The 16,622-nt window shown below is 49.3% G+C and overlaps 1 protein-coding gene across 1 annotated transcript; it reads right to left on the bottom strand.

Moving 5' to 3' along the window:
- Positions 1–6,966: 6,966 nt before the first annotated feature.
- LOC123168896 (peroxidase 1) lies at positions 6,967–8,180 on the bottom strand. Its single transcript, XM_044586759.1, has 2 exons — positions 7,911–8,180; positions 6,967–7,813 (listed from the first exon to the last, which is right to left on the bottom strand). The coding sequence occupies exons 1-2, from the start codon at positions 8,121–8,123 to the stop codon at positions 7,034–7,036; spliced, it is 993 nt and encodes a 330-aa protein (XP_044442694.1). The 5' UTR covers positions 8,124–8,180; the 3' UTR covers positions 6,967–7,033.
- Positions 8,181–16,622: the final 8,442 nt, after the last annotated feature.

Below are 16,622 nucleotides of genomic sequence, written 5' to 3'. Positions count from 1 at the left end.
GAGTTTTGCTCTGAAAATTTCTCGATTTCAGCAACCCTCGCCCCTCTGTATTTCCAGATATCCGAGAATTGGGCCTAAATGAGTGCGCATTCGACAATATTGCCTGCTAAACGCATATTGACTGCACAAAAACAAGATCCTAATTATGTTGCCTACTGAAAAAACAAGTGGTGGGTTCTAGTTATATGATCACAGATATTACATCATTTTGCTTACTGAAGGCGCATATATATGCTGAACAAAAAGCTACTATGAATGCAGATAGGTTACAGTATTGCCTGCTGAAAACGCAGATATTGACATGCTAAGATAAAAGCTATATGAACACATATATCACACAGAATTTGCCTACTGGACACACATATGATGAAAATATAATGCAGTATTTTGCCTCTTATCTCTCTGTGTGTTGCCTACCAAAAAAACTCCTCTGTAAATTGTTGCCTACAACCTGAAACATTTATAGTGTGTATTCCCGAAGCTCATGCATCCATCAAACCCATCGTGAAACTCTAATCCTTTTCTCCCTTGACTAGCAAATCTCAAACCCATGCTCCAGTAGAGATTTTTCCCCGTGGATGCAAAAATTGGTGCGCGCAGACAGCAACTCAATGGCCAAAGCGCTAGAAAACTCACCTCTGTTCGCGCACGTAGCAGAGAGCCTCGTCCCCCGTCGGCCGCCGCCACGCCCAACTCCCTCTTCTCCCTGGTTACGCGCGCGAGCAACTCACCCCGTGGGCCGGCCGGGGCGGCGTCCACGCAGGGCGGGCCGGGGTCGAGGAGGGAGAGGGGCGGGGGCGGCTGGAGCGAGGGCAGCGCCGGCTGGAGCGAGGGAGGGGAGGCGGTAGGCGACGCGGGTGCGGTTGGATGAGGCGGCGTCGATGCGGGTGGGGGCGGCAGGGGGCGCGGGCGAGGCGAGTGGACGGCGGCAGGGGGCGGGGGCGAGTGCGGCGGCGGCGGCGGCGACAAGGGGCGGGGAGTCGGCGGCGGCGAGCAGTTCGCGGGGTCGTGGCGGGGAGCTGGGAGAGAATGAGTGGAGCCCGCGCGAGGGATAAGGCAGTCTATGCCGACGGCTGCCGTCGGCATAGACGCCACGTGTCGTCGGCATAGTTATATTTTTCGTTTTTTAATATTTTTAATAGTTTATATTTTTCCTTCTTTATGTTTTTTATTTCATATAGATTTTTTAATGTTGTTTATAGTTATATTTTTCTTTTTTTATGTTTTTTTATGTATTATTATTTCATATAGATTTTTAATGTTTTTTAACCGCTCGGCCCTCTCCTCTCCCGGAACCACACAGAGCGGGGGGAGGGGAGGCGCCGAACTCGAGCAGCTTCGTCCGCCGAGGCCGTGGCCTGGTCGCGGGTCTGGGAGCGCATGGCCGCCGCCTCGCGTGCTCGATCTGGAGCTTAGTAGGTCAGCTGAGTGAAGGGGGAGGGGGGTCGTCGACGGTGGGGGTGGGGGTGGGGGCGGCGGCGGATCCAAGTCCGTCGGAGGGAGATGGTTCGCACGGGGACACCTGGGAGCAACATCCGGGCCAAACCCACAGCTACATCCCCTCTGTGTAGACCCGACGCGTCCGTTTCCCCCTCCACGTGCCGGCGGCTGCGCCGTCCGTGAGGGGGGCCACACCCCGGAGACGCGTGCCGCCTCTTCGGGCATGCCACAACACCACCCCGCATGTATGAGGGGCCGGTGCGACGCTCCGGTGGCATTGCTACCCCCCCGGCCCCCGTCCCGCCTAACCCTGGAGTGGTTGACCACGAGATCTAACCCTTTGACTTCCCACGGGCGGGCTTTGACCAGTGGACCTCTCCACCCGGTTGTGTCAGGTCAGCACACAGGGACACCTGGGAGCAACATCCGGGCCAAACCCACAGCTACATCCCCTCCGTGTAGACCTGACGCGTCCATTTCACCCCTCCAGGTGCCGGCGGCGGCGCCGTCCGTGAGCTGGGAGGCCACGCCCCGGAGATGCGTGCCGGGCGTTTGCAACCGCCACAACACCTTCAGACTTGTGAGAAGCCGCATACGCAAGATTGGCGGCATGCTAGCCCACGGAGGCCGCCAGCCACAGTCGTAGACATGCGAAGGGCAATCCGTGGAGAGGGAATTGTTCGGATACTTCTCCATCACCAAAAATTATGAAAAATTACCATCGTTCCTATAGCACATGTGCCCACGTCGTGTAAAAAACTCATGATTTTATCGCGATCCGAGTATTTAATAATATTCACGCCGCACCGTTACCGCAGAACGTCTACTACTGTGTCATCGCCGTCCGTGAGGGGGGCCACACCCCCGAGACGCGTGCCGCCTCTTCGGACATGCCACAACACCACCCCGCATGTATGAGGGGCCGGTGCGATGCTCCAGTGGCATTGCTACCCCCTCCCCCCAGGGCCTCCGTCCCGCCTAACCCTGGAGCGGTTGACCACGAGATCTAGCCCTTTGACTTCCCACGGGCGGGCTTTGACCAATGGACCTCTCCACCCGGTTGTGTCAGGTCAGCACAGAGGGACACCTGGGAGCAACATCTGGGCCAAACCCACCGCTACATCCCCTCCGTGTAGACCCGACGCGTCCGTTTCCCCCTCCAGGTGCCGACGGTGGCGCCGTCCGTGAGCTGGGAGGCCACGCCCCGGAGACGCGTGCCGGGCATTTGCAACCACCACAACACCTTTCAGACTTGTGAGAAGCCGCGTATGCAAGATTGGCGGCATGCTAGCCCACGGAGGCCGCCGGCCGCAGTCGTAGACATGCGAAGGGCAATCCGCGTAGAGGGAATTGTTCGGATACTTCTCCATCACCAAAAATTATGAAAAATTACCATCGTTCCTATAGCACATGTGCCCACGTCGTGTAAAAAACTCATAATTTTATTGCGATCTGAGTATTTAATAATATTCATGCCACACCGTTACCGCAGAACGTCTACTATGTCATCGCCGTCCGTGAGGGGGGCCACACCCCAGAGACGTGTGCCGCCTCTTCGGACATGCCACAACACCACCCCCCATGTATGAGGGGCCGGTGCGACGCTCCGTTGGCATTGCTACCCCCCCCAGGGCCCCCGTCCCGCCTAAACCTGGAGCGGTTGACCACGAGATCTAGCCCTTTGACTTCCCACGGGCGGGCTTTGAGCAGTAGACCTCTCCACCCGGTTGTGTCAAGTCAGCATAGAGGGACACCTGGGAGCAACATCCGGGCCAAACCCACAGCTACATCCCCTCCGTGTAGACCCGACGCGTCTGTTTCCCCCCCAGGTGCCGGTGACGGCGCCGTCCGTGAGGAGGGCCACGTCCTGGAGACGCGTGCCGCCTCTTCGGACATGCCACAACACCACCCCGCATGTACAAGGGGCCGGTGCGACGCTCCGGTGACATTGCTTCCCCCAGGGCCCCCGTCCCGCCTAACCCTGGAGCGGTTGACCACGAGATCTAGCCCTTTAACTTCCCACGGACGGGCTTTGACCAGTGGACCTCTCCACCCGGTTGTCTCAAGTCAGCACAGAGGGACACCTGGGAGCAACATCCGGGCCAAACCCACAGCTACATCCCCTCTGTGTAGACCCGACGCGTCCGTTTCCCCCTCCAGGTGCCGTCCGTGAGCTGGGAGGCCGCGCCGCGGAGACGCGTGCCGGGCGTTTGCAACCGCCACAACACCTTCAGACTTGTGAGAAGCCGCGTACGCAAGATTGGCGGCATGCTAGCCCACGGAGGCCGCCGGTCACAGTTGTAGACATGCGAAGGGCTATCCGCGTAGAAGGAATTGTTCGGATACTTCTCCATGACCAAAAATAATGAATAATTGTCATCGTTACTATAGCACATGTGCCCACGTCGTGTAAAAAACTCATGATTTTATCGCGATCTGAATATTTAATAATATTCACACCGCACCGTTACCGCAGAACGACTACTACTGTGTCATCGCCGTCCGTGAGGGGGGCCACACCCCGGAGACGCGTGCCGCCTCTTCGGACATGCCACAACACCACCCCGCATGTATGAGGGGTCGGTGCGACGCTCCAGTGGCATTGCTACCCCCAGGGCCCCGTCCTGCCTAACCCTGGAGCGGTTGACCACGAGATCTAGCCCTTTGACTTCCGACGGGCGGGCTTTGAGCAGTGGACCTCTCCACCCGGTTGTGTTAGGTCAGCATAGAGGGACACCTGGGAGCAACATCCAGGCCGAACCCACAGCTATATCCCCTCCGTGTAGACCCGACGCGTCCGTTTCCCCCCTCCAGGTGCCGGCGACGACGCCGTCCGTGAGGGGGGCCACGTCCTGGAGACGCATGCCGCCTCTTCGGACATGCCACAACACCACCCCGCATGTATGAGGGGCCGGTGCGACGCTCCGGTGGCATTGCTACCCCCCAGGGCCCCCGTCCCGCCTAACCCTGGAGCGGTTGACCACGAGATCTAGCCCTTTGACTTTCCACGGACGGGCTTTGAACAGTGGACCTCTCCACCCGGTTGTGTCAGGTCAGCCCAGAGGGACACCTGGGAGCAACATCCGGGCCAAACCGACAGCTACATCCCCTTTGTGTAGACCCGATGCGTCCGTTTCCCCCCTCTAGGTGCCGGCGGTGGCGCCGTCCGTTAGGGGGGCCACGCCCCGGAGATGCGTGCCGCCTCTTCGGACATGCCACAACACCACCCGGTTGTGGTAGGTCATCCCATAGAAACACTTGGGAGCAACATCCCCTCCGTATAGACCCGATGCGGCTGTTTCCGCCCTCCAGATGCCGACGGCGGCACCGTCCGTGAAGGGGGCACACCGCGGACGTGAGGGGGTCACACTCCGGAGACGGGTGCCGGGCGTTTGCAACCGCCACAATACTTCTGTCGTCATAACTGTTTTTATTTTAATAAAATATAAGGACCTATATTGAAAAGAACATGATGGCACATTATTAATGTGCTCGAAAAAATACAAACTATATATATATTCATAATCTATGGAAAAAATTACAAACTACATATATATTCATATAATACATAAAAAACATAAAAACATATGTAAAAAAGCAGAAAAACATATGTAAAAAAACACATGTAAAAAAAATAACTATGCCGACGGCATTGCCGTCGGCATAGAGACGGTAGGGTTTAGGTGGGCGCCGTGCTACGGATCGGTGACGTGGCGCCTATGCCGACGGCTGCCGTCGGCATATCTACGCCGCGGGTCGGTGACGTGGCGTGCGGAGATATGCCGACGGCCGTCCGTCCCGACCGTCGGCATAGGTTTGACGGCGTTAGCCGCTGGTCATGGGCGGGGTCGCCGGGCCCATAGGTATGCCGACGGCTGGCTTATGCCGACGGCTGCTGTCGGGTGTCTGCATCTAGGTCGACGGCCGTTCTGTGCCGACGGCTGCCGTCGGCGTAGATCGGAGTAGCCCGACGGCAAGGATAAGCCGACGGCCAGGACTAGGCTGTCGGCATAGCTCCAAGTAGGCCGACGGCTGCCGTCGGCATAGTTTTGGCCGTCGGCGTAGGACCGTTTTCCGGTAGTGGCTGCAGCCCAGGCCAAAAGAAGAAACAACGAGACGGATCGATCGCTCGAAGCCTCCAACTCCCTCCTCCTGTCTCTTCGTTTCTCACACGCCAGCGCAGGGACTGGGCGACAGAGGGGCGCTGGCGGCTGGCCTTGAGGCTGAGCCCTAGGCCGCTAGACACACGGACGGCGGCGAGAGATGCGAGGCTCCCAGGCAGTCTACTCCTTCGGTCGTCACTCAGTCCCTCCTTCCTCTTATCCGGCTTCGGCTTCCTGCGGTAAGAAATCTCTGTCGAAATTAGGGCCAAGGATCCCTCATCTCTGAAGTCTGAATAATTGGTTTGGGTTAGGGAAGTAAGTATTGATGCGAGGTACGGATCTAATACATACACACCCCCACTAATTATATATATGGAGGCTATGGTGTGTGATATGCAACTAATGGTGTGAGAGTTCAAGGTCGGGCTTAGGGGTTAGGGCTTAAAATTTAGGAAAAAAATCGTTGGGGGTGATAATGTTAATGGATTCATGACTAGAGAAAATTGTATTTGTTTGTTGGGTACTGTAAACTACAAAATCAAAGTATGTAAGAAGATGACAACTTGCAGACAGTGGAATTCATGCAATATTTCTTACCTTCAAACTGAATATTTTATAATACGATACATGTTGATGCAAGGAGTTCTGTGCTATGAACAAGTGAGAGATGCTTTTGATATGGTGGAAGAAAGTGCACAATGACATACAGTGACATCTGGTATGGATAGCTTTACTTTTGTTAATTGGCAACATGGCGAGTTTGCCTCTATGCAAGGCTGGTTATATATCTTTTGTTGTCAAGTCTCAACATTGTTTGGTCTATGAAATGGATATATATTAGTTCACATTAAATTTACATTTTGTGTGACTATTATGTCAATTTTTTCATTTGATTATTGATGTGGACTTCAGCTTCGGACCTTTGGTGCTATATTATATGTTGTGTACACGAATACCCAGATTTTATTTCTAGATCATACACTTGGCTAAATTTGCCCAGGCTCCACAAAAGTTCTGGCTCCGCCACTGACTGCTGGGCTAGTCATCTACCCTTCCCGTAGGAAGAGGAAGCTAGATGGAAGGGTGGGGTTAGGAAGAGGAAGCTAGATGGAAGGGTGGGGTACGGTGGCGCTCGTCTTATGCAAGGCGGGTGGGGAATGGATAAATAGTAGAGGAAGATGATAGTCATTGCATGACTAACTGGTTTCGAAACCTGGTGTTAAGTTGAGTTGAAAAGTGGACTTATCTCTTCTCGTTCTGCTAAAGATAACTTGCTATCCTTGATAAGTTAGGGTATTTCACAGCACACAGCGACACAAGAAAACACTGCTGCCAGACATGCGTTTACGTAGCATGTAGGTGCGCCATATTCTTTCGACAAGAAATAATTTACTACTAGGTAACATTGACAAGAATATATCACACTACAGTAGATAATACCAGAGCGACATGCATGTGTTGCCCTTACAACAACTAAGAAACAACGAACCCTAGTTCGGAGCGTAGCACTTCTTCCTGATCTCTCCCCCGGCCCCTGTGAGCACGCCGACATCGCCCATCTTGATCATGGACTCGCTGAAGTCCCTGAAGAACTCGCTGTCGAACTTGCCGGTGGCGATACGCTGGACATAGTCCATGGTGGTGGCGTCCAAGAGGAGCGCGGAGTCGGAGCGGAAGAGGCCCCTCCGCTTGGCGACGTGGCGGTAGTAGCTGGTGTCGAAGGTCTTGAAGCTCCCGGGGTCCATCTCCGACAGCATAGTACGGTCATCAACGCTCTTGCACTTGAGCCTTAGCTTGTCGGCGTACTCGCTGTCCAGAGACGGGTCGACGACGCCATAGGCACCGTTCTCGCCGGTGGTGTTGTAGAGCCGGTCGGCGAAAGACGGGCAGTGCGCCGTGCGGAGCGTGTGGGCGCCCGAGAGGACAACGAGATCCTTGAGGTCGAGGCCCTTGGAGGCGAAGATCTTGGCGAGTAGAGGGACGTCGCCGGAGGCCGGGGGCAGCTCGTTGCTGGCCTCCGTGGCGCTGGACATCCTGCCATCTCGCCTTCCCAGCGCCACCGGCCAGAAGGGGCCCTTAGCCAGCACGACAGCGTCGCGGGACATGAGGGTGAGCACGTCAGCGCAGGAGACGATGCCCGGGCACGCGGCTTCGAGCTTGGCCTTCACCCGCTCCACAGAGCCGAACCCTCGTAGGCTCTTGTTCGGTTTGGCGTCCTTCTCTGCCACGTTGCCATCGGTGGATTCGAGCAGGACGGAGGCGTCACAACCCTGCAAGTTCGCATTGCATGCATGTTTCTTAGTATTCGTGTGCAATATGTAGGTTTGTACGTGAGACAGGACAAGCAAGTGCTCAACGACGACTTACCCTGACGAAGCAGTCGTGGAAATGGAGGCGTAGAAGCGGGCCGGCGAGGCTGGGCGCGGCGGCGATGATCTTGGCCATCTCCTCGCCGACGATCTTCTCGGCGTCCGGGCATGTCTTGCTGTAGAAGCCGATCTCCAACTGAGCCACCGCTGCCGAGCTAGCTGCTGCGAGAACCAGCAGGGCCAGAGGGAGCAGCGAAGACCTGATCGCCATGGAGCTTAACCAAATTACACGATTGAATCAATTACTATGTGGCTGCAGATAAGAATGTTTTGGTACTACTTGAGTGATCTCTGTCCTTGCAACTCCCTGTATACTTATAGATGGCCGGTTACGTAGATTTGAGTGGATGGTGTCAGCGTGACAACTGGTTGCTGCGTATGCACGCATGTGCTAACTTCCACCTCCATACAACCGCCTCAATTATCAAACGTACGCAACCGCGCGCCGCTAAGCGAACCAGTCAAATAATGAAGGAAAAATAGATGGCGCCGAGGCCAGTTCATGACCAGTGTGTCGTCCATGGTAACATGCCATCAATCTATCATCTGTCTCTTCTCCGGAAGGGAACGCAATGATCTGATTAGGTTAATGATTGCACCAAGAGAATAACTTCACATGTATTTGGTCAATCATTTGCGCAGGCCGTAGTGTTTTTGATGGGACTGCCCTATCTTGCATTGTGCAAAGTAAAGATCTCAGTCGTGTTGTGATCTCTGTTGTGTTGAATCCAAGTGTCCGACTATGCCTCCGGACCAAATATTAAAGAACGCCAGTAACAGCTAACGTTTCCTTAGCAAGATCACCCGAGCGAATGAATGCTCTCTAGAAGAGGTTCGTTTGAGCAAATGGCTCCATGGGGAGTGTTCCCTCAAAAAAACTACTCCCCGCAAACGCTCAGGAATTGTCAATACTATGAGAGATACATTTGCCATGGGCCACGTACCCTCCCACGTCGCTCCTGTGGGCGACGGGGAGGGCGCTCCCGCCGCCGCCGCCGCCAGCACCCTCCTCTCCCTCCCTCCTCCCTCGCCGCCACCAGAGGACGCGGCTGGGCAAAGCCTGGCCGATGTCGGCAGCGGCGGGGCGTTTCGCCTTCTCGCGCAGGGCCTCCGCCACGGGGTGGTGAGGCTGGATGGGACACCGCGATGGCGAGGATCGCGGTGGTGCAATGACGGATCCCCATGGCGGCGGCGGTTGGGACCAGCGGCGCATGACTGGCTTCGAGGTGGTAGATAGTGCAGGCGAGGTGGTGGCGGCGGATCGGGATCCGCCCCTATCTGGCATTCGTCTTCAGCCGGCGGTGCAGACTATGGGCAGCGCGGACCGGTGTCCTCCGCCATAGTGGCGATGGCGTCGACGTGGTGGAGGCAGTGGTGTGGTGGCGGTTTTACTGCTCTTATTGCATCATGGCACGATCTGGCCGTCAACGTGTTCCGGAACTATTGCCGGATATCTTGCCCCAGGATATTTGGGTCGGATATCGGCCTACGTGGCTCCATGTGGGCGCGGCATGAAGCTCTTGTTGTTTGTTGACACTATGGGACATGCCAGTATCTTGATTTCCATGGCATAGACATCGGTGGAGAAGCCATGGTGGCTAAAATTGGGTGTTTGATAAGGTGGAGAGGGCGTTGGAGGTGATTGAGTGAGCCAGGTGTTTGATAACTTTCAGAAGCAATAGTGACAAGTGGGGTCAGCAACACTGGAAGACTTCATTTTTGGTGGTACTCCTCGGGTGTTGAATCGTGACTTTCAGGGTGAAAACCTAAGGTCCAACCTTCATTGGTTGTGCCTGGCGGGTATTGTTTTGAGAGCCCGGACTTTCTCCATGGTGAAAACCTAAAACCTAAGATCTTGGATCGGGCGACGGCGATGCTTGTGCATTGTTTTCTTCTTGAAGGCATCGCTTTTCGAGGCCTTTTATGTTTTCCGGGTGTTGTTTTTTATGGTGGTTTGTGTGCTGCTGCTAAGGAACATATCACTGCGGCGAGGCCTTTGGTTTTTTCTTTCTTTTTTGTTTGCTTTTCGGGCTACGTGCATCCTGGATGTTTTTTGAGACATTTTGTTGGTGTAGAGGCTGGGTGTAATTGGTATCTTGGCGATATTAATATATTTCCTTTAAAAGGATACATTTGCGATGCTATAATATAGAGATTTGCCATGTTGAAAAGGAAAAATTGCCGTGCTAGCAAAAAGATTTGTCAGGAATTTGTCATGCAGCAATTGCCCTACATACCAAAGATTTGCACATGAAAAAACTGACATCCTAGAGCAGGAGAAAATTGCCACAAAAAATACATGATTTGTCATTCTGCTAAGAGGAGAATTGCGACGCGTGTCTTCAGAAATTTGTCATGTTGCTTCAGAAGAACTGCCATGTTTCACAAACAAAATTGCTATGATGCTATTATATGAAAACAAACTTCCGTCACCAAGGTCATTCCTTCGGAAGCATGAAACAAACAAACGGTTGTGTTATGTTAACGCATTCCCTCCCAATGGTCCTTCTAGTGAACACGCTAAGATTCGTGCGTGGAGGTTGGACATGCCACAAGGCGTTCAGTGAAACAAGCGTTCTGACGGAACATCTGATTTTTAACATCTGTTATATTAAATGCTTATATAACTATTTCGAAATAGGAATCCTTACGAGCGTTCTTTCTATCTACTATTATCTAAAAACAACCAAGTTATTAATGACCGGACGAAACGAAGAAATGGCCCCTTATGTGTGAAATTATACGAGATCACCTTTAAAATCAAATAATTTCATTGAATTGACTATGATTGTATGCAACCAGATAACGTAAGATATTGTTGCTGCAATAATTTTTTATTTGATTTGATACATTGTGATCCTTAATGTTGATGAATTAATAAAAACGAGAAGAGAGGGATTTGATCCCTCATAAAAAAAGTCTACATAGTAGTTACAATGCTACGCCTTGAAATGCTCAATCGTATCTAATAGTATAGGTTCGATCTATGGTCATTGAAGGCCTCCTAAAAGGAGCTACTAAATTCATCCGAGTTGTTCTAAACAATCAGAACTGTCGGTTATTAAAGGAATTCCTTGTCGGCTTTCCCTGAAATACATGCTTTGCTTAGGACTTCCAAATACGTACCCAAAGATATCAAGGTATAATAGAAGTACACCAGCAACAAGAAGTAATCCAAGAGTATAGCTCAACTGCATATGTAAAATTAATCTAAAATCACTCCTCGAATATACAACAAAGTAGATAACACTTACAAAAACATCATGCTATATAACATAGAAAACTTATGTGGGATCTTGAACTCAAGAAATATGGAGTGCACCCAACCATTTGGTGCTACCGGTGCTCCTGTTTTAAAGAATCCTATTTACAAATGTTATAAAATTTTGGAAAAAGAATTATGTTCTAGTAGTAACAAGAATCAATCATACCACAAAATTTTAGATGCAAATTGGAAACATAGTATGGTAAACATAAATGAAAAATTCAAGGCCTAGTTTGCAGTAGCTACTATTCATATCATGGTTTGTCTTTTTGTTTCTAAATGTTTCTTTTGAATTTGGGTCTCAATTTGTATACCACGATAGACATATATTGTACTCACATCCTTGTAACACTTATTTTTGATGTATATTAAAAATATTTTAGAGAACAGGTGTACCAGTAGCACCAAATGCCCAAGTGCACTATATATCTTCCTCTGTTAACTTGCCTCGATTTATAGTTTAGTTCTTGAAATAGCAAACCATGAAAGTGAGCCACAAAGGATGTCACCAACGTGGTTCATCATTGAAATGTGTACAGTCCATACACTTTAGGCCCACAATGCTATTTATTAAATGTTTGTGGACTGGTCCGGACATGGAAAACCCCACAAATCGTCGCAAAACTTGGGGAAGGTCTAGGTGAGTCCAAACGAAAACCCATTCATTCTTAGTTGCACCACATCTCCCACTCATCTCTTTCTCCTCACATTACGCTTGGTGCATTGTCCGTCATACATGGTCCAGATTTCTGGGAGACGACTCGATGGTCACGCTGTCCGCAGACACATCTGGACGTGTCGGTGGACATTCTATGAGGTCCGCTTGGTGATCCATGTAGATATGCCCTAAACTTGCCATCATTGTTCATGTTTTAGTCACCATACCAGATTACTAAGCCCCCCGCCAGTATAGAGGTTTGTAGAAGCAACAATGTTCCCTAAAATTGATGACCTTAAGATAAAGAAGAGAATGGCTTACAGAAAATTTTCCAGAATCTTGATAAGTTCAATATATGGCATGGTCATCGTGGTATTAGGATGATGAAAAAATTATTGATGGTTCCATTGGACACAACCTAACTATGAGAACTTTCCAAATTCATTGGATTATGTATGCATGGTATGTGCAAACTAATAAATTAATCACAAGGTCATCTTATCTCAAGATAAAGGACGAGCCACTAGATTTCCTTTGACAAGAGTACATGTGATCCAAATCAACCGTTCTCTGGATTATTCAGATAGTTCAGAGTGCTTTCCGATGCATTGGTGAGATGGTACAGTGTGTTCTTACTTCTAAAAGGAACCATGATTTTGCAAAATTGATTGCTCAAATCATTAATTTGAGAGCAAATCATCCTGAGCATGGGATAAATTCCATCAAAACCAACAACGTTGCGAAATTTAGTTCACACAAATATGATGATTATTTCCTAGATTGAGGCATAGTTGTGGAGTGTTTTGTACATACCCAAAATGATTTGCGGAATCACTTACCAAAAGGATAAAGTTGGTACTAAGATAGCTCCTACATAATTATAATCTCTCAACATCTTGTAGGGGACATGCAATTTTGACATATTGAATAAATGAAACAAATTCGACAAACTGCATATCATGCCCCCCCCCCAATTGCAGTTAGTACGTGGAAACCAACAAGTATTTCCCATTTGTGATCATTCAGATGCATTGGATATGTAATGGCTACACCACCGGAACACACACCTATGGGACCGCATGGAAATGGGGATCTATGCACTACAAAAAAGAGACACATTCGTGACATTTTGGCCCGAACGAAAAAAATCCTATCATGCTTATGACACTTCTATGACGATAATTGTGACAAAACCCGGTATCATCATAGATGTGGTGGGCTCCTACTTCTATGACAAAAAATCATGACAGAAAATGGGCTTTTCATCCTGGGTGGGCCGGAGACGCACCTGCATGACATTCTTTGGGCCGTCCATGACAGAGAAAATCATGGTAGAAGCGAGGGTGAGAAAAATATCGGGGAGTTCCCAGTTACGGTGGGTGGTCGAGGCCGAGCGATGCAGTGTGGTTTGCGCGTTTCTCTCGTACGCGCGCGTGGTACGAGTCGTGTCGCTATAACTGAACCCGAGCGATCTCCTGCTGCTACGTACTGAAGCCGATCGATCGATCCCTTCGCTCCAAACTGAACCCGACCGAGACTCCTTCGCTGCTAACTAAACCCGATCGATCGTTGCTGATGCATGCTTACTGAAGCCGATTGAACCCCCGTGCGAGACGTAGCTTGCCGGTTGGGTTGCGTCTTGCTACTTCTTGAGCATTGCGTTGGTTTTCCCTTGAAGAGGAAAGGGTAATCCAGTAAAGTAGCGTAAGTATTTCCCTCAGTTTTTGAGAACCAAGGTATCAATCCAGTAGGAGGCCACACTCAAGTCCCACGCACCTACACAAAAAAATAAGAACCTTGCAACCAACGCGATAAAGGGGTTGTCAATCCCTTCACGACCACTTGCAAAAGTGAGATCTGATAGAGATGATAAGATAATATTTTTGGTATTTTTATGGTAAAGACTAAAAGTAAAGAAAGCAAAATAAACGGTAAAAGAAATAGCTTGTTGACGGAAGATTAATATGATGGAGAATAGACCCGGGGGCCATAGGTTTCACTAGTGGCTTCTCTCAAGATAGCATAAGTATTACGGTGGGTGAACAAATTACTGTCGAGCAATTGATAGAATTGAGCATAGTTATGAGAATATCTAGGTATGATCATGTATATAGGCATCACGTCCGTGACAAGTAGACCGACTCCTGCCTGCATCTACTACTATTACTCCACACATCGACCGCTATCTAGCATGCATCTAGAGTATTAAGTTCATAAGAACGGAGTAATGCTTTAAGCAAGATGACATGATGTAGAGGGATAAACTCATGCAATATGATATAAACCCCATCTTTTTATCCTCGATGGCAACAATACAATACGTGTCGTTTGATACGTCCATTTTGCATCATGCTTTTATATTGATATTTATTGCATTATGGGCTGTTATTACACATTATGTCACAATACTTATGCCTATTCTCTCTTATTTTACAAGGTTTACATGAAGAGGGAGAATGCCGCCAGCTGGAATTCTGGGCTGGAAAAGGAGCAAATATTAGAGACCTATTCTGCACAACTCCAAAAGTCCTGAAACTCCACGGAAGTTATTTTTGGAAATAATAAAAAATACTGAGTGAAGAAAATACCAGAGGGGGCCCACACCCTGGCCACGAGGGTGGGGGCGCGCCCTACCCCCCTGGGCGCGTCCCCCTGCCTTGTGGGCCCCCTGGTAGCCCTCTGGTGCCCATCTTCTGCTATATGAAGTCTTTCGTCCGAAGAAAAATCATAAGAAAGCTTTCGGGACGAGACTCCGCCGCCACGAGGCGGAACATTGGCGGAACCAATCTAGGGCTCCGGCGGAGCTGTTCTGCCGGTGACACTTCCCTCCGGGAGGGGGAAATCATCGCCATCGTCATCACCAACGCTCCTCTCATCGGGATGGGCCAATCTCCATCAACATCTTCACCAGCACCATCTCCTCTCAAACCCTAGTTCATCTCTTGTATCCAATTCTTGTCTCTAAGTCTGAGATTGGTACTTGTAGGTTGCTAGTAGTGTTGATTACTCCTTGTAGTTGATGCTAGTTGGTTTATTTGGTGGAAGATCATATGTTCAGATCCATTATGCATATTAATACTCGTCTGGTTATGAACATGAATATGCTTTGTGAGTAGTTACGTTTGTTCCTGAGGACATGGGAGAAGTCTTGCTATTAGTAGTCATGTGAATTTGGTATTCGTTCAATATTTTGATGAGATGTATGTTGTCTCTCCTCTAGTGGTGTTATGTGAACGTCGACTAGATGAAACTTCACCATTATTTGGGCCTAGAGGAAGGCATTGGGAAGTAATAAGTAGATGATGGGTTGCTAGAGTGACAGAAGCTTAAACCCTAGTTTATGTGTTGCTTCGTAAGGGGCTGATTTGGATCCATATGTTTCATGCTATGGTTAGGTTTACCTTAATACTTCCTTTGTAGTTGCGGATCCTTGCAATAGGGGTTAATCATAAGTGGGATGCTTTTCCAAGTAAGGGCCGCACCCAAGCACCGGTCCACCCACATATCAAATTATCAAAGTACCGAACGCGAATCATATGAACGTGATGAAAACTAGCTTGACGATAATTCCCATGTGTCCTCGGGAGCGCTTTTCTCTATATAAGAATTTTTCCAGGCTTGTCCTTTGCTACAAAAAGGATTGGGCCACCTTGCTGCACTTTATTTACACTTGTTACTTGCTACCCGTTACAATTTATCTTACCACAAAACTATCTGTTACCTATAATTTCAGTGCTTGCAGAGAATACCTTGCTGAAAACCGCTTATAATTTCCTTCTACTCCTCGTTGGGTTCGACACTCTTACTTATCGAAAGGACTACGATAGATCCCTTATACTTGTGGGTCATCAAGACTCTTTTCTGGAGCCGTTGCCGGGGAGTGAAGCGCCTTTGGTTGGTGGAATTTGGTAAGGAAAAATTTATATAGTGTGCTGAAATTTACTGTCACTGTTTACTATGGAAAGTAATCCTCTAAGGGGCTTGTTCGGGGTATCTTCACCCCGACCAGTAGAGCAAAGAGTTGCTCCTCAACCTACTGAACCTACTGAAAATGAAAATGTCTACTTTGAAATTCCTTCGGGGATGATAGAAAAACTGCTAGCTAATCCTTTTGCAGGAGACGGAACATTACATCCGGATGAGCACCTAATCTATGTGGATGAAGTTTGTGGATAATTTAAGCTTGCAGGTATGCCCGATGATGTTATCAAGAAGAAGGTCTTCCCTTTATGTTTGAAGGGAGATGCATTGACCTGGTATAGGCTATGTGATGATATGGGATCATGGAACTACGGACGATTGAAATTGGAATTTCATCAGAAGTTTTATCCTATGCATCTTGTTCATCGTGATCGTAATTACATATATAATTTTTGGCCTCGCGAAGGAGAAAGCATCGCTCAAGCTTGGGGGAGGCTTAAGTCAATGTTATATTCATGCCCCAATCATGAGCTCTCAAGAGAAATGATTATTCAAAATTTTTATGCTCGGCTTTCTGACAATAACCGCACCATGCTCGATACTTCGTGTACTGGTTCTTTTATGATGAAGACTTAAACGCAACTCTGAAGATTGGGACCTCGACGAAGGTAAGGAGTCAGGTATAACACCTAAGTTTGATTGTGTTAAATCTTTTATGGATACCGATGTTTTCCGTAAATTTAGCACTAAATATGGACTTGACTCTGAGATAGTAGCTTCTTTTTGTGAATCTTTTGCTGCTCACGTTGATCTCCCTAAGTAGAAGTGGTTTATCATCCTCCCATAGAAGTAAAAGTAGTTGGACC

The sequence above is a fragment of the Triticum aestivum genome, chromosome 7D (genome assembly GCF_018294505.1).
Source record: "Triticum aestivum cultivar Chinese Spring chromosome 7D, IWGSC CS RefSeq v2.1, whole genome shotgun sequence".
Classification (NCBI taxonomy): domain Eukaryota; kingdom Viridiplantae; phylum Streptophyta; class Magnoliopsida; order Poales; family Poaceae; genus Triticum; species Triticum aestivum.
Note: the sequence above shows the minus strand (reverse complement) of the source record. Positions and strands in the feature narration are given on the sequence as shown.

What these genes read in the sequence shown, in the direction of transcription:
- LOC123168896 (XM_044586759.1), bottom strand. Translation starts at nt 8,123, where the DNA reads ATGGCGATCAGGTCTTCGCTGCTCCCTCTGGCCCTGCTGGTTCTCGCA. An exon ending in TCCACGACTGCTTCGTCAGG is followed by an intron (nt 7,814 to 7,910) that starts GTAAGTCGTCGT and finishes GCGAACTTGCAG; the next exon opens with GGTTGTGACGCCTCCGTCCT.